The following is an 18,924-nucleotide window of genomic DNA, read 5'->3' as shown; positions in this document are numbered from 1 at the left end:
CAACCATCTCATACTCTGTTGCCCTCTTCTTCTGCCTTCAATCTTTCCCAGCATCAGGGCCTTTTCCAGTGAGTAGCTGTTTGCATCAGGCAGCCAAACTACTGGAGCTTCAGCTTCAGCATCAGTCCTTCGAATGAGTATTTAAGGTTGATTTGCTTTAGGACTGACTGATTTGATCTCCTTGCTGTCCAAGGGACTGTTCAAGAGTCTTCTCTAGCACCAGTTTGAAAGCATCAATTCTTTGGCACTGTGCCTGCCTTCTTTATGGTCCACCTCTCATCCTTTATATCTTATATTTCTTTCTTCTTTTATTTCCTAGATTTGGCATCGTGTTTGTTGGTAATTCTGGAGAAATTATGGAAGTTAAAACTCTTGGAAAACTGGAACGGTAATTTTTTTCTATATGTAATTTTCTATGTATTAAATACTATAGAACAGGAATCGGTAAAGTGACCCAGAAGCCAGATCTGGCCTACAGCTTGTTTTTGTATAGCCTGCAGACTAAATTGCATTTTTAAAATGTTTTCAGAAACAAAAACGCAACAGAGATCATATATGATGTTCAAAGCCTAAAGTATTTGCTATCTGGCACCTTAAAAGTTTACCAAGGCCTGCTCTAGAATGATGTCAGTATTACATTGTATCTCATCACAGTAATAATATAATGATCTGAATCTTTCATCTGTACTTTAGCTTAATGGTTCTTGAATTTACTTATGTGTTTATTTTTACATGTAAAGGTAATGAGTTTTATGTTTCTACACACGAAACAAAAATTTCTTTATCTTTCCAATGATTTTTATCTTTCAAACATTAAGGAACTGTTGTATCATTTCCAGTACTTCTACTGTTGGATAAATTAGTCCATTCTTATCATATTCATATATCTTTTGTGTTTTTTATCAGTTCTGATCACATCTCAGCTCCAGCCCTGCTTGTCCAAACTATGCTTTTCTGAACTAAATAGTGCCCAGTCTTTGACCACTTCTATCTGGGACCCTGTCTAGCTCATTTTATCAACTTCCACATTTGACCATCAGACACCAAATTCTTCTGCAGCTCCCTAGAGAGGATCCTCCCCCCCCCACCCCCCACCAGCTGTCCTGTCCTGGGTTTAGAATCACTGCTATAATGAGCCTCTGTTACTAATGTGAGGGCTTATATTTCTCAGATGTGTTTGGTCAGAAAAAAGGGTTTAGAATCAGTCACCCTTTTTAGTGAGGAAACATGAAGCTGGGCAGATATGCATTCCAATCCTTGCTCTGCCACTCATATGCTTATTTGGCTTAGGCAAATGAATATGCCTTTCTGAGTATAATAGTCTTCATCTGTAAAATGAGATAAGACCTACATCCTTTGGTTTTCATGGGTGTTAAATGATAGAAGGTATGTAAAGTATGTGACATTCGGTTAAGTATTAGACTGACCAAAATGGTCATTCAGGTTTTCCCATGAGATCTTTTGGCAAAACCTGAATGAACTTTTTGTCCAATCCAATACTTAATAAAAGTCTGTTCCTTCTTTTTCTATCTTGTATTGCTAATTGACTCATGATCCATCATCTTGAAAAATATAGTTGAGATTAATTTTTTGTTCTGAATTAACCATTTTATCTTTTATGGGGGTTCTTTCCAAATAGTCACTTCAGTTCAGTCGCTGAGTTGTGTCCGATTCTTTGCGACCCTGTGAATCGCAGCACGCCAGGCCTCCCTGTCTGTCACCTTCTCCCGGAGTTCACTCAGAATCACGTCCATCGAGTCAGTGATGCCATCCAGCCATCTCATCCTCTGGCGTCCCCTTCTCCTCCTGCCCCCAATCCCTCCCAGCATCAGAGTCTTTTCCAATGAGTCAGCTCTTCGCATGAGGTGGCCAAAGTACTGGAGTTTCAGCTTTAGCATCATTCCTTCCAAAGAACACCCAGGATTGATCTCCTTTAGAATGGACTGGTTGGATCTCCTTGCAGTCCAAGGGACTCTCAAGAGTCTTCTCCAACACCACAGTTCAAAAGCATCAATTCTTCACCACTCAGCTTTCTTGACAGTCCAACTCACATCAATACATGACCACTGGAAAAACCATAGCCTTGACTAGACTAATAGTCACTTAATATTATTCAAAAAAGTAAAGATTTTGTCTTTCTTATTTTTTTTCACTTAGATACAAGCTGCTTCATATTTTGGAATTTGATCCAGATCGTAGAAGAATGAGTGTAATTGTTCAAGCACCTTCAGGTAACAAATCTAAACTTTTATGAATTTGTACTTATTTAATATGTATTTGAAGTGGTTTGCCATTCCCTTCTCCAGCGGACCCCATGAACAGTATAAAATGATAGGATACTGAAAGAGAAACTCCCCAGGTCAGTAGGTGCCCAATATACTACTGGAGATCAGTGGAGAAATAACTCCGGAAAGAATAAAGGGATGGAGCCAAAGCAAAAACAATACCCAGTTGTGGATGTGACTGGTGATAGAAGCAAGGTCCAATGCTGTAAAGAGCAATATTGCATAGGAACCTGGAATATCCAGTCCATGAATCAAGGTAAATTGGAACTGGTCAAACAGGAGATGGCAAGAGTGAATGTCGACATTCTAGGAATCAACAAACTAAAATGGACTGGAATGGATGAATTTAACTCAGATGACCATTATATCTACTACTATGGGAAGGAATCCCCTCAGAAGAAATGGAGTAGCCATCATGGTCAACAAAAGAGTCCAAAATGCAGTACTTGGATGCAATCTCAAAAATGACAGAATGATCTCTGTCCGTTTCCAAGGCAAACCATTCAATATCACAGTAATCCAAGTCTATGCCCCAACCAGTAATGCTGAAGAAGCTGAAGTTGAACGGTTCTATGAAGACCTACAAGACCTTTTAGAACTAACACCCAAAAAAGATGTCCTTTTCATTATAGGGGACTGGAATGCAAAAGTAGGAAGTCAAGAAACACCTGGAGTTAACAGGCAAATTTGGCCTTAGAATAGGGAATGAAGCCGGGCAAAGACTAATAGAATTTTGCCAAGAAAATGCACTGGTCATAGCAAACACCCTCTTCCAACAACACAAGAGAAGACTCTACACATGGACATCACCAGATGGTCAACACCGAAATCAGATTGATTATATTCTTTGCAGCCAAAGATGGAGAAGCTCTATACAGTCAACAAAAACAAGACCAGGAGCTGACTGTGGCTCAGATCATGAACTCCTTATTACCAAATTCAGACTGAAATTGAAGAAAGTAGGGAGAACCACTAGATCATTCAGGTATGACCTAAATCAAATCCCTTATGATTATACACTGAAAGTGAGAAATAGATTTAAGGGCCTAGATCTGATAGATAGAGTGCCTGATGAACTATGGAATGAGGTTCGTGACATTGTACAGGAGACAGGGATCAAGACCATCCCCATGGAAAAGAAATGCAAAAAAGCAAAATGGCTGTCTGAGGAGGCCTTACAAATAGCTGTGAAGAGAAGCGAAAAGCAAAGGAGAAAAGGAAAGATATAAGCATCTGAATGCAGAGTTCCAAAGAATAGCAGGAAGAGATAAGAAAGCCTTCTTCAACGATCAGTGCAAAGAAATAGAGGAAAACAACAGAATGGGAAAGACTAGGAATCTCTTCCAGAAAATCAGAGATACTAAGGGAACATTTCATGCAAAGATGGGCTCAATAAAGGACAGAAATGGTATGGACCTAACAGAAGCAGAAGATATTAAGAAGAGGTGGCAAGAATACACAGAAGAACTGTACAAAAAAGATCTTCACGACCCAGATAATCATGATGGTGTGATCATTCACCTAGAGCCAGACACCCTGGAATGTGAAGTCAAGTGGGCCTTAGAAAGCATCACTACGAACAAAGCTAGTGGAGGTGATGAAATTCCAGTTGAGCTATTTCAAATCCTGGAAGATGATTCTGTGAAAGTGCTGCACTCAATATGCCAGCAAATTTGGAAGACTTGGCAGTGACCACAGGACTGGAAAAGGTCAGTTTTCATTCTAATCCTAGAGAAAGGCAATGCCAAAGAATGCTCAAACTACCGCACAATTGCACTCATCTCACACACTAGTAAAGTAATGCTCAAAATTCTCCAAGCCAGACTTCAGGAATACATGAACTGTGAACTTCCTGATGTTCAAGCTGGTTTTAGAAAAGGCAGAGGAGTTCAGGATGGGGAACACATGTATACCTGTGGCGGATTCATTTTGATATTTGGCAAATCTAATACAGTTATGTAAAGTTTAAAAATAAAATAAAATTAAAAAAAAAAAAAAAAAAAAAGAAAAGGCAGAGGAACGAGAGGTCAAATTGCCAACATCCGCTGGATCATGGAAAAAGCAAGAGAGTTCCAGAAAAGCATCTATTTCTGCTTTATCGACTATGCCAAAGTCTTTGACTGTGTGGATCACAATAAACTGTGGAAAATTCTGAAAGAGATGGGAATACCAGACCACCTGACCTCCCTCTTGAGAAACCTGTATGCAGGTCAGGAAGCAACAGTTAGAACGGGACATGGAACAACACACTGGTTCCAAATAGGAAAAGGAGTACATCAAGGCTGTATATTGTCACCCTGCTTATTTAACTTATATGCAGAGTACATCATGAGAACACTGGACTGGAAGAAACACAAGCTGGAATCAAGATTGCCAGGAGAAATATCAATAGCCTCACATATGCAGATGACACCACCCTTATGCAGAAAGTGAAGAGGATCTAAAAAGCCTCTTGATGAAAGTGAAAGTGGAGAGTGAAAAAGTTGGCTTAAAGCTCAACATCCAGAATACGAAGATCATGGCATGTGGTCCCATCACTTCATGGGAAATAGATGGGGAAACAGTGGAAGCAATGTCAGACTTTATTTTTCTGGGCTCTAAAATCACTGCAGATGGTGACTGCAGCCATGAAATTCAAAGACGCTTACTCCTTGGAAGGAAAGTTATGACCAACCTAGATAGCATATTCAAAAGCAGAGACATTACTTTGCCAACAAAGGCTAGTCTAGTCAAGGCTATGGTTTTTCCAGTGGTCATGTATGGATGTGAGAGTTGGAATGTGAAGAAGGCTGAGTGCCAACGAATTGATGCTTTTGAACTGTGTGGTTGGAGAAGACTCGTGGGAGTCCCTTGGACTGCAAGGAGATCCAACCAGTCCATTCTAAAGGAGATCAGTCCTGGGTGTTCTTGGAAGGAATGATGCTGAAGCTGAAACTCCACCTCATGCGAAGAGTTGATCATTGGAAAAGACTCTGATGCTGGGAGGGATTAGGGGCAGGAGGAGAAGGGGACGCCAGAGGATGAGATGGCTGGATGGCATCACTGACTCGATGGACGTGAGTCTGAGTGAACTCCGGGAGTTGGTGATGGACAGGGTGCCTGGCATGCTGTGATTTATGGGATCGCAAGAGTCGGACATGACTGAGGGACTGAACTGAACTGAACTGAATATTGTATCTAATACAATTTTTTAAATGTTCATTTTTCTTTTTAGGTGAGAAGCTTTTATTTGTTAAAGGCGCTGAATCATCAATTCTCCCTGAATGTATAGGTGGAGAAATAGAAAAAACCAAAATTCATGTAGATGAATTTGCTTTGGTAAGTGGAAATTTCTCTGATTTAAAAACCATTAAAAATATATATGAAAGATATTTGCATTAGTATTTTATCAAAAATTACAGTAATTCTGTAGTTCTGTTACATTATGTGTTGGTTCCTCCTTCTTTGGTTAAATACTGACCTTTTAACCTGCAAACATATATCTTCTGTTTGAACCTATTACAGCCAGAGTACTTATGGCTTTAAGGACCCGTCAAATTGCTGCATTATAAAAGGAGGGATTTCCCTAGTGGTCCAGTTGTTAAGACTCTTGCTTCCACTGCAGGGGGCACAGATTTTTATTCCTGGTCAGGGAATTAAGATTCCCACACGGCACAGCCAAAAAAAAGGAGGGGGTTATACAAAAAAATCTCAAGAATGTGTAGAACTGGAACCCTCATACATGCTATGGAAATGTAAATGATATGGCCAACTTCGGAGATAGTTTTACAGTTACTCGTGCAACACAGAATAATATAGAGTTACTATATGAGTCAAGGTTTACATCCATAGAATTGAAAATATACATCTAACAAGAACTTGGACACAAATGTTTGTAGCAGCTTTATTCCTAATAGCTAAAAACATGGAAAAACCCAAATGTCTGTCAACTGATGAATGGATTATACAGTGTCCTATCTGTATAATGGAGTGTTAATTGGCCATTAAAAGAAATGATGTTCCTTGTTAAGTGAAAGAAGCTAGTCACAAAAGGCCACGTATTCTGTTTATATGAAAATCCAGAATAAGTCAATTCATAGAGCCAGAAATCAGATTAATAGTTGCTGGGAGCTGGAGTAAGGGGGAAAAGGGAAGTGTCTGCTAATGAGTATGGAATTCCTTTTGAAGGTGATGAAAATGTTCTGGAATCAGATAGTCATAATGATTGCATGACTTCATGAGTACACTAAGCACCAGCTAATTGTACTCTTTAAAGTGAATTATGGTATGTGACTTATGTCCCTCTTAATAAAAGAATGTAGGAGAATCTTACAAAAATAAAGTGCTACAGTTCATGTGAAGAGGAAACTTATTAAGCAGTTCTGTCTCCGTCTTAGAGCTTCATGATCTCTCATTTCTGCATTTCTGTAAATGTTTGCTCCATACTTATCTCTATACATCTGCCTCTTTAAAGTTTCTTCTCTCCCATTACTTATTTTCTAATTGTTTATGGTCTAGTTCATCTACCACACTGTAACATCTGTAAGAACAAAGATATTCTACTTTTCTGTCATTTTAATATCTAGAACAATGCTTTCACTAAGCTGGGACTCAACAAATACTTGTTGCGGAATGAATTAATTTCATTTGTTTATAACTCTCATAGTCTCTTGACTTATTTAAGAGAAACAGGTGTTTATAAATATAGGTCATATGTAAATCAAGGAAAGCCAATATTTAGAAATCTACTAAGTAGTGCCTGCCTCTTGAGAAATCTGTATGCAGGTCAGGAAGCAACAGTTAGAACTGGACATGAAACAACAGACTGGTTCCAAATAGGAAAAGGAGTACATCAAGGCTGTATATTGTCACCCTGCTTATTTAACTTATATGCAGAGTACATCATAAGAAACACTGGACTGGAAGAAGCACAAGCTGCAATCAAGATTGCCGGGAGAAATATCAATAACCTCAGATATGCAGATGACACCACCCTTATGGCAGAAAGTGAAGAGGAACTCAAAAGCCTCTTGATGAAAGTGAAAGTGGAGAGTGAAAAAGTTGGCTTAAAGCTTAACATTCAGAAAATGAAGATCATGGCATGTGGTCCCATCACTTCATGGGAAATAGATGGAGAAACAGTGTCAGACTTTATATTTTTGGGCTTCAAAATCACTGCAGATGGTGACTGCAGCCATGAAATTCAAAGACGCTTACTCCTTGGAAGGAAAGTTATGTCCAACCTAGATAGCATATTCAAAAGCAGAGACATTACTTTGCCAACAAAGGTCCATCTAGTCAAGGCTATGGTTTTTCCAGTAGTCATGTATGGATATGAGAGTTGGACTGTGAAGAAGGCTGAGCGCTGAAGAATTGATGCTTTTGAACTGTGGTGTTGAAGACTCTTGAGAGTCCCTTGGACTGCAAGGGGATCCAACCAGTCCATTCTGAAGGAGATCAGCCCTGGGATTTCTTTGGAAAGAATGATGCTAAAGCTGAAATTCCAGTACTTTGGCCACCTCATGCGAAGAGTTGACTCATTGGAAAAACTCTGATGCTGGGAGGGATTGGGGGCAGGAGGAGAAGGGGACGCCAGAGGATGAGATGGCTGGATGGCATCACTGACTCGATGGATGTGAGTCGGAGTGAACTCCGGAGTTGGTGATGGGCAGGGAGGCCTGGCGTGCTGCGATTCACGGGGTCGCAAAAAGTTGGACACGACTGAACGTCTGAACTGAACAGAAGTAGTGTCATATAGTATTTTAAAACCTTTCCTTTCTGAGTCCTTTTATTAGAATATTTATTTTGGGTTTTTGTGAGAAAAATGTAAGAAAAAGAACTTTTATAAGCTTTCAGAGTTAGATACCAACTTTCAGATATTAACACTATAAGAAAAATTGATCCTTGGTACAATCAGATAATCAAACATGTATTCCTAAGTTTTGTATAATTCCAAATCACCAGTGAAGATACAATGATACAATTAAAAATCATTCATTCTGTGACTCTAGAAAAGTATTGGTTCGTTGATAATGACCACCTTACAGTCTTGTTTATTTGAATTGTGAATTTGTCATACCATGAAGCATCAGGATATTATAGTCCCCTTTGCTTAAAAAATTTTTTTAAGTAGATAAAAGTAAATTTGTAGTGGTTAAAACAAGAGAGTAGAACCTAGTGCTGCCTCTTGATTGGCCTGAAGGTACCTTTGTAGAACTTTTTACGTTCCTGGTAAAAAACGGTTCTAAAATTACAGATAGATCATATTTATGAGCATGTCTAGGCTCTGTAATGTTCTACAATTCAGTGACCTTAATTATTATGAGCAACTTTTTAAGAACCCATCAGAAATTGAAAGAGCTATGATAATATGTATCCCACAATTCAGATGACTGTGGTTTTGTAACAGTTTCCTATCACTAGATGATGATAATTTTTAAATTTGATAGTTAATTTTTGGTAATGGTATCCTCAGTTTATTTCAATAACTTTTTGATTCCCCATTAGTTATTTTCGTTCAATTTTGTCTTTAATTTTTCTCTTTTAGAAAGGGCTAAGAACTCTTTGTATGGCCTATAGGCAATTTACATCTAAAGAGTATGAGGAAATAAATAGACGTTTATTTGAAGCCAGGACTGCCTTGCAGCAACGGGAAGAGAAATTGGCAGGTGTCTTCCAGTTCATAGAGAAAGACCTGATATTACTGGGAGCTACAGCAGTAGAAGACAAGTAAGTATCAGATAAATAGTCAATGTCATTTTTCTCATAAGAATTTTTCTAACCAAATATTTCTAATACATGACAAACTCCACTTTTAACATTTTATAGTGACTTAATGTATTTAAAATAAAAAGTTAAAGCTTTAATTTTTCCCAGTCCATACATATAATTTTTGTCCTAGTCAGCTATCTGAAATACTTAATAGAATCCAGCCATGTATAGTTTTGATTTTTTAGACAACTACTCCATGTGCCATTCAAAGATTTTAAGCTCTTGCTTAATTCTCCAGCCTCACCTCCTGCCATTGCCACCTTCTGCTTTACATTTCAACAGTACCAAACTGTCTTGTTTTCTGAACAACAGTGAAGACTGCTTTAACTAAAATTGTTCTGTTTTTGCCTTTTACGCTTTATAAAGCTGTGCCTTCTGCCTGGATCATTTTTCTCTTATCCATCTATGAATACCCATTCATAAATTATAGTTCATATATTACCCGCACTCTAGGAAGATCTTTCCTGAGTCCTAATAGTATTAAAAATTCTCTTCTTTGGGAAGCCTTCATGTTTTGTAGGTAGTTTCTGCTGTTGTCCTTGTGACAATGTATTATAGTTACTTATTTGAAGACTTTCCACTCTGTTAGCCTGTGAATTCCATGCCGTCTGTTTATTCATTGCCTTTGTTCCCTAGCCTCTCTCTCCATGTATGTTTCACTTTCTTGAATTATTGAATTCTACAAATTAAGTCTATTGTTAGGTTTTTTCCTACGACCTAGATCTAAGGTGTTTGCATTTAAGATCTAGTGTTTCATTTACTTTTCAGTGGTCCTTGTGAGATTTCTGAGGCTCTCTGAGGCTATGTAGACCTTTATTGTCTGCAGTCTGATTTTTGAACTACTGATTTAAGAGATTTTTTTATCAAAAAGAAAATCTCCTAATTTGAAATTTAAGACTTTTAAGAAATAAGTTTGTGAAGACTGTATAGTTAGTTGGTTTTATAAAAATCAACTTCAAAGTACAGTCTTAAAATACAAAGTTGTAGATTTTATATTTAAGTTTACATAGTGCTCCAGCATATTAATACCCTGTGAGCTTCAAAAAACCAAATACGTTTACAGTAGTAGTATCTGTCACCAAAATGAAGAGGAAGGAAACTTAACAATTGTAAGAATGCATACATGTTCTCATCAAGGCAGTATTGACCCAGGCGATTAGTATCTGTCACCTCAAATGCCCCACAACTCTGGAATGCCCGTTGTGACACATGTGTCAGCATACAGTTGTAGATTTTGTATTAGCCAGGTGATCACTGATCTGGGTTAGGGTTGTCTTACTATACTGTAGCATTCCTAGGTTAAGGAGTTCAGAATTACCCTACTTGTACTATATGGTTTACACTTAAAATTTGGTCAAAAAAGTATTCTCTGTGTTTCTTTTGTTTTCAGACTACAAGATAAAGTTCGAGAAACTATTGAAGCATTGAGAATGGCTGGTATCAAAGTATGGGTACTTACTGGAGATAAACATGAAACAGCTGTTAGTGTGAGTTTGTCATGTGGACATTTTCACAGAACCATGAACATCCTTGAACTTTTAAACCAGAAATCAGACAGTGAATGTGCTGAAAAATTGGGGCAGCTTGCCAGAAGGTAAGAATATAGTTACCTGCATCATGGAGTTCAGGGGTCAGGAAGCTATTGCCCGATGGACCCAAATATGGCCCACTGCCCTTTTTTACAGCCCATGCGCTCAAAATAACTTTCACATTTTTTTTCCTTATTGTTAATTCTTTATTGCATGCCTGTGTGCTCAGTTGTGTCCAACTCTTTGCAACCCCCTGGACTGTAGCCCACCAGGCTCCTCTGTCCTTGGGATTTTCCAGGCAAGAATACTGGAGTGGGTTGCCATTTCCTCCTCCAGGGGATCTTCCTGATCCAAGGATGGAACCTGGGTCTCCTGTGTCTCCTGCATTGGCAGGTGGATTCTTTTCCTTTATTGGGGTGGTGCAATCTCAGAACATGATGACTGAAGGTAAATGGGTAGTCACATTTTTTAATGGATGAAAAAGAAGTCAAAGAAGAGTAATATTTCATTGTGTGAAAATTACATGAAATTAAAAATTTAATGTACTTAAATTTTATTGGAACAGAGCCACATTGGTTCATTTACACATCAGCAAAGGCTTTTGTGCTCCAACAGCATAATTGAGTAATTGGGACAGAGCACTTTTATCATTTCTCATTGCTGTTTGATACACTGCAAATCACTGTGACACAGTTATAGCTCATTGTTTTCTGTGCCACACTGCTGTATGGCAGTTTGGTATATTTTTATTGTCAGTATTTAACTGTCATGTCCAACATAAAAAGAAAAATGGACTTTTAATATCATACTCTTAAAGCACAGTAGAGTGTTGATTATTTTATTATCAAGTTAGATGGCAACGCATTGTGTTTATTATTCAGTGACGATATGGTTTAATATACTGCCTGTTTCAGATATAATCAGATATGAAATAAAAATCTTATTACCAATAGTTCTTTTGTAATGTAAAATCTCATTACAGATCAGCATTAACAGATGGACATGTGCCAGCTGACTTTGATAGAGGACATGAACTTTGAACCCCAATTAAAATGTTCTTCCCCTAACAAGAAAAAGATTTCTGTTCTATTATTTTTAAAATTATATTTAATGATTATTATTAGATTTTTTTACTTAAAATTTTTATCAAAATTTGTTTCTTCTTTTGTAATGTAAGAACCTATATAATATCTTCAATTTAGTCTCATGGCCTGCAAAGCTTAAAATTGAAATATTTACTTCTGGTGCTGTATAGAAAACATTTACCAACCAGTGATACAGTTCACATGACCAGACTGGGGAATGCATATGCATTTTGCTGTTCAAAGATACTTTCATAAGTATATACGCTCTTAATTTGTTCTGTTTTTCTCTATATCTGCTTCTTTAGGTAAAACTTTTTTTAGGAGCCCGCATTTAACACAGTTTCTTTAAATTTTATTTATTTATGGTCATGCTGCGTGTCTTTATTGCTGTGCAGGCTTTTCTCTAGCAGTGAGCAGGCTTCTCATTGCAGTGGCTTCTTTGCTTCAGAGCATGGGCTCAAGGGCATGTGAGCTTCAGTAGTTGTGGCTCCCGGACTTCAGAGCACAGGCTCAGTAGTTGTGGTGCACAGGCTTAGTTGCCCTGCAGCCTGTGGAATCTTCCCAGATCATTGATCAACCCCCCGCCCCCGTGTCTCCTCCGTTGGCAGGCAGATTCTTCACCACTAAGCCACCAGGGGAGCCCCAGTTTGTTTTTTGTTTTTTTTTTTTTCTTTTTACCTTAAATAGGAGTGCTTCAGTGTAAGCATGAGGGTTGCTTGTATGTAGGTATCTGAGATGTCCTACTGGTATTTGTCTTTGCAGTCTTGTGATATTAATGCAGAAAAACATATGAAAAGATGATGGCCACAGTTGTCACTGTACATTCAGTGCTTTATTTATGTTTGTTATGCAGGGATTGATGTGATACTAAATTTTGGATTTTATCAGAGAAAAGCTTATTTAAGGAATGTTTTATTTTTTTAATATAAATTTATTTATTTTAATTGGAGGTTAATTACTTTACAATATTGTATTGGTTTTGCCATACATCAACATGAATCCACCATAGGTATATACGTGTTCCCCATCCTGATCTCCCCTCCCACCTCCCTCCCCATTCCATCCCTCTGGGTCGTCCCAGTGCACCAGCCCCCAGCATACAGTATACAGTATCCTGCATCGAACCTGGACTGGCAATTCATTTTAAAGAGACAGTACAACTTTCAGAAAGGTCTTTGCTTGAGCTCAAAAAGGTGGTTGATCTAGGTTAATGACACTGGTTTTGAAGCAATGCCAACACTATTGTGGCTACTTAAACATTTAAGGGCATAATGTTCAGAACTCCCTAAAATATACAAACTAATTGTTCAGAATAATTTGCTTCTTAAATATTACTCCTGGTTATAAAAGTAATAAATACGCATTTTAAAAGCACTGAAAATAAGATATGATGATTAGTAATATAATACAGCCATCTGAAGATAATTGTTATTTGTATTTTCAAATATTTTTAAGTCTTCTATATATGTGCTGATGAGTCTGTTAAGATCATGGGTATTGTTCATTTCTCTTTTTGTACAAAAGTGTATTATATTTTGTATTATAAAGTGAATATTATACCTTAAAATTAATTTTAGGCTTGATATGTGAAATGTATGTTTCAGAGATACCATTTTAGTGGAATATATTTTCTTCCTTTTCTTTTTTTCTTTTGCTGAGTCTCAAAGCTTGTGGGATATTAGTTCCCCAACCAGAGATTGAACCCAAATCTCTGCAGTGAGAGCACAGAGTCCTAACCACCGGACCACCAGGGAATTCCTGAAATATGTGTTCTGAGTTAACCATATAAGTCAATAGGATTTTGATTTACAGACTTTCAGGAAGTATCTGTTCTAAAAATCTTAGATATAGCAAAAGAATTCCATACCTTTAAAAGCTTTAGTGTATGTATCTAATCCTTCAAAAACACATTGATTGTCTCCTATGTAGGCATTTGGGACAGTCATATAAGGTGTGTTGTTTATTCCCAGAATACTTACAGTGTGTCAGAAAAAAGAAGTAAATATATTGTCACAACCATCACAACTGAATTGTAACAAAGGCAAGAACAGAGAACTGTCTGTGGACCAAAGAGGGAAACTTAGCCCAAGTTTATCCTTGAAACAGCTCTGTACATTAGAACTCTGTACATTGGAACTCATGACTGTGTTGTCTCCTGTTTTTGAGATGTAAACCTGTCAGAAAATGACACCAAGAAGCAAAGAGGCCCATGTATGCAAATTCCCAGAGCTGAGAGGCTCGTTCAGGCAATTGATAGTAGCTAACTATGGCCAGGGAATGGAATAGATGGGAGAGAATGTGGGAAATATTGAAACATGAGGCTACAAAAGTAAGCAGATGCTACCTTACTGTGTGCCAGAACTATGAGGTGCTTTTCCATATTGCATAAATGTTACACCATGGATTGTGTATGCTGATTTATGAACCCTGTCCAGAGAAAAACCTAACTTAGTGTGCCTTGGGAATGTTCCCAAGGAAAACTGATCTGATCTGTCCTACTCTTGGCTGCTGCTGTTTCTGAAACCATGTGCTCAGGCAGTGCTTACACTGAATGTCTGTAGATAGCAGGGGTTGCCAAGTGAGTTCAGCCAACAGAGAGGAAAAATAGTCATTTTAGATGCTGATTTCAGGTATTGGAGAATTGATAAAGGAAGTATACATTTTTTTAAGTTTATATTGTAAAATGTTCATTGCTTTCCACTTACGATACAGTGCAACACTAGTTACTAGGCATATTATGAAGACATCATTTTAACTTACAGAAAAAATTTAAGTATTAGGAGACTGAAAATCATCAGTATGTTTAGTTTTCATAACTTGTTGCTCATTTAATAGTCTTCTTGCTTATCATTTAAAAATTGAGGGAATAGCTGCTATGGAAAATGGTATGGAAAAAATTTTAAATAGAACTACCATGTAATCCAGCAATTCCACTCCTGAGTATTTATACAAAGGAAATGAAGTCACTGTCTCAGAGAGATCCACACTTGTGTTCACTGCAACGTTATTCACCATAGCCAAGAATGGAAACAACCTAAATATCCATTAATGTGTGTATGGACAGTGAAAATGTGATGTTCCTTCCACACATGAAGGAATATTATTCACCCATAAAAAAGAAGGAAATCTTGCTTTTTGTGATAACATGGATGGATCTTGACAACATTATGCTGAGTAAAATAAGTCAGACAGAGAGAAACACATACTTATATGTAAAATATAAAAAAAAAACAATGATAGGATGGTGATTGCCAGGAGCTGGGCTGTGGGGGAGATGGGGAGGTGATAATCTGAGGTACAAACTTCCAGCTTATATATAAGATGAATAAGTTCTGGGGATCTAATGTACAGTATGGTGGCTATAATTAACAGTACTATATTATATATTTGAAAATTGTAAAGAGAGTAGCTCTCAAATCTTATCACTACAGACCAAAAAAAAGTTTTTACATGAAAAGATGGAGGTATTAACCCTATTGTAGTAATCATTTTTGCAGTATATATGTGTATCAGATCATGTTGTATACCTTAAACTTAAATATATGTCAATAATATCTCAATAAAGCTGAGAAAAAAAATAAAATGAAAATGTATGGATGTTTCTCAGTAGCAGTCCTGCTATACTATGAACCCAGTGGTGAACTGTAGTATTTTCCTTTTGCTGAATTGAACACAGTGCTACTCTGAGTGCTGGCCTTCAACTGCATAAGCTTGCTCCAGAATGTAAATCTATACACTGCTTCTTTCACTGAGAAGTTCTTATTACCAAAGGGGGAGTGGGGTGAAGCAGCCGAACAAAATAGTGTGCTCAATAATATACTTTATTTACATACTGATGCAATAACATACTGATTATGATAACATACTTGTTTTCTCTTTCTTGTCACAAATTGTCCTCTCAACTGCCAATAATTAGACCATGTTTTGAAATAGTCCTCAGTATCGTGTTTGCCCACAAGAGAGGTGTTATCCATGTTCCACCATTGTAATACCTGGCATTACACTCCATTGTAGGGTTAAATATCAAGAGACAATTGATGGTTTCTTCTTTCCTTGCCTTGCTACTTAAATATACAGTGAATCTAGCTTGTAAATTTTCCTGAACATTCTTGATTTCATTAAATTTTTTAAAATTAGAACTTGCTAAATATATAACTAGTTATATTTTTATTTTTCTAAGATTTTTGTACAGTTTGAGAGAATATCCTCAAATTATGTGTCACAATTCACATTTTAGAAAATATAGTTTCTGTGTGTGTGTATCAGATCAGATCAGATCAGATCAATCGCTCAGTCGTGTCCGACTCTTTGCGACCTCATGAATCACAGCACACCAGGCCTCCCTGTCCATCACCAACTTCCGGAGTACATATATATCAATTCATTGTAAAATTAAATATCATCTATTTTACTCTTCATATCAATCACTCTCAGTTCTACTTAATCTTAACTTTCAAATGGTAGAACTCTATTCCCTGACATGTCAGTTTTGTAACGGTGAAGTCTATGGGTGAATTATCCATTTTTCAGTAAGAATATTTTGTTTACTAAATAAATGTAAATACTATGGCTTTATACATGTCTTACAGAGGATATCATCATTTTCTTTTTTTTAGGATTAGAGAGGATCATGTGATTCAGCATGGTCTGGTGGTAGATGGGACCAGTCTGTCTCTTGCACTCAGGGAGCATGAAAAGCTATTTATGGACGTTTGTAGACATTGTTCAGCTGTAATGTGCTGTCGTATGGCACCGCTACAGAAAGCAAAGGTACGTCTATTTCATAACAAGTCCCATAGAGATACTTTGATTTAAAAGTATTCTTTAACATTAATGCCTCACATAGTTCCACTTGGTGATATACAGTATATGAATCTTAACCAGGAGTCAGTCACTTCTCATAATATGAATTTTAACCATATAAGGCCTTTGGAAATTTCACAGTAAATATTGAAGTTTCAGTTATTCATAATAACATAGAAATAGATCATTATAACCTAGAAATGACCATGTGATAGAGAGCAGTTTGTGATATTCCTGAGACACAAATTTGAACTACAATAACAAGTCTCATGAGTTCGTTACTTAACTGGTGAAGGAGCCTATAAGACTTCAGTTCAGCTGCACCTCTAGGTCATTCTGTTGATCTTTGCTTATTCTTGCATTCTCATGAATTGATAATTCTCTTTGTTAAAAATGAATGTTAAATGCTAAGTAGAACTTTAATAAGGAGTTAAAAAGCCAATTAATTGTGATATGAAGCTGTAGTTCAGTTCAGTTCAGTCGCTCAGTTGTGTCCGACTCTTTGTGACCCCATTAATCGCAGCACGCCAGGCCTCCCTGTCCATCACCAAATCCTGGAGTTCACCCAAACTCATGTGCATCAAGTTGGTGATGCCATCCAGCCATCTCATCTCTGTCATCCCCTTCTCCTCCTGCCCCCAATCCCCCTCATAATCAGAGTCTTTTCCAATGAGTCAACTCTTTGCATGAAGTGGCCAAAGGCTTGGAGTTTCAGCCTCAGCATCAGTACTTCCAATGAACACCCAGGACTGGTCTCCTTTGGGATGGACTGGTTAGATCTCCTTGCAGTCCAAGGGACTCTCAAGAGTCTTCTCCAACACCACAGTTCAAAAGCATCAGTTCCTCAGTGCTCAGCTTTCTTCACAGTCCATCTCTCTCATCCATACATGACCACTGGAAAAACCATAGCCTTGACTAGATGGACCTTTGTTGGCAAAGTAATATCTCTGCTTTTTAATATGCTATCTAGGTTGGTCATAACTTTCCTTCCAAGGAGTAAGTGTCTTTTAATTTCATGGCTGCAGTCACCATCTGCAGTGACTTTGGAGCCCCAAAAAACAAAGTCAGACACTGTTTCCACTGTTTCCCCATCTATTTGTCATGAAATGATGGGACCAGATGCTATGATCTTAGTTTTCTGAATGTTGAGCTTTAGGCCAACTTTTTCACTCTCCTCTTTCACTTTCATCAAGAGGCTTTTTAGTTCCTCTTCACTTTCTGCCATAAGGGTGGTGTCATCTGCATATCTGAAGTTATTGATATTTCTCCCGGCAATCTTGATTCCAGCTTGTGCTTCTTCCAGCCCAGCGTTTCTCATGATGTACTCTGCATATAAATTAAATAAGCAGGGTGACAATACACAGCCTTGACGTACTCCTTTTCCTATTTGGAACCAGTCTGTTGTTCCATGTCCAGTTCTAACTGTTGCTTCCTGACTTGCATATAGGTTTCTCAAGAGGCAGGTCAGGTGGTCTGGTAAAACTGTGAATTTTCCACAGTTTATTGTGATCCACACAGTCAAAGACTTTGGCATAGTCAATAAAGCAGAAATTGATATTTCTCTGGAACTCTTTTGCTTTTTCGATGATCCAGCAGGTGTTGTCAATTTGATCTCTGGTTCCTCTGCCTTTTCTAAAACCAGCTTGAACATCTGGAAGTTCATGGTTCACGTATTGCTGAAGCCTGGCTTGGAGAATTTTGAGCATCACTTTACTAGCGTGTGAGATGAGTGCAATTGTGCGGTAGTTTGAGCATTCTTTGGCATTGCCTTTCTTTGGGATTGGAATGAAAACTGACCTTTTCCAGTCCTGTGGCCACTGCTGAGTTTTCCAAATTTGCTGGCATATTGAGTGCAGCACTTTCACAGCATCATCTTTCAGGATTTGAAATAGCTCAACTGGAATTTCATCACCTCCACAAGCTTTGTTCGTAGTGATGCTTTCTAAGGCCCACTTGACCCCACATTCCAGGATGTCTGGCTCTAGGTGAGTGATCACACCATAGTGATTATCTTGGTCGTAAGATCTTTTTTGTACAGTTCTTCTGTGTATTCTTGCCACCTCTTCTTAATATCTGCTGCTTCTGTTAGGTCCATACCATTTCTGTCCTTTATGGAGCCCATCTTTGCATGAAATGTTCCCTTGGTATCTCTAACTTTCTTGAAGAGATCCCTAGTCTTTCCCATTCTGTTGTTTTCCTCTATTTCTTTGCATTGATCACTGAGGAAGGCTTTCTTATCTCCTTGCTATTCTTTGGAACTCTGCATTCAGATGTTTATATCTTTCCTTTTCTCCTTTGCTTTTCACTTCTCTTCTTTTCACAGCTATTTGTAAGGCCTCCCCAGACAGCCATTTTCCTGTTTTGCATTTCTTTTCCATGGAGATGGTCGGGATCCCTTTCTCCTGTACAATGTCACCAACCTCCGTCCATAGTTCATCAGACACTCTGTCTGTCAGATCTAGTCCCTTAAAT

At 37.8% G+C, this 18,924-nt stretch overlaps 1 protein-coding gene across 4 annotated transcripts in view; it reads left to right on the top strand.

Moving 5' to 3' along the window:
• Positions 1–18,924, top strand: part of ATP11B (ATPase phospholipid transporting 11B (putative)) — a 118,894-nt gene that overhangs the window by 56,215 nt on the left and 43,755 nt on the right. For all 4 annotated transcript variants that reach the window (XM_055568949.1, XM_055568948.1, XM_055568952.1 and 1 more), the window contains 6 exons: positions 320–388; positions 2,158–2,231; positions 5,500–5,603; positions 8,812–8,993; positions 10,426–10,629; positions 16,266–16,419. In XM_055568949.1, coding sequence (XP_055424924.1) covers positions 320–388; positions 2,158–2,231; positions 5,500–5,603; positions 8,812–8,993; positions 10,426–10,629; positions 16,266–16,419 — 787 coding nt within the window. The remainder of the gene's footprint in view (positions 1–319; positions 389–2,157; positions 2,232–5,499; positions 5,604–8,811; positions 8,994–10,425; positions 10,630–16,265; positions 16,420–18,924) is intronic.

This window comes from Bubalus kerabau, chromosome 2 (assembly GCF_029407905.1).
Source record: "Bubalus kerabau isolate K-KA32 ecotype Philippines breed swamp buffalo chromosome 2, PCC_UOA_SB_1v2, whole genome shotgun sequence".
NCBI classification, from domain to species: Eukaryota; Metazoa; Chordata; class Mammalia; order Artiodactyla; family Bovidae; genus Bubalus; species Bubalus kerabau.
This window is presented reverse-complemented; position numbering and strand designations above follow the sequence as displayed.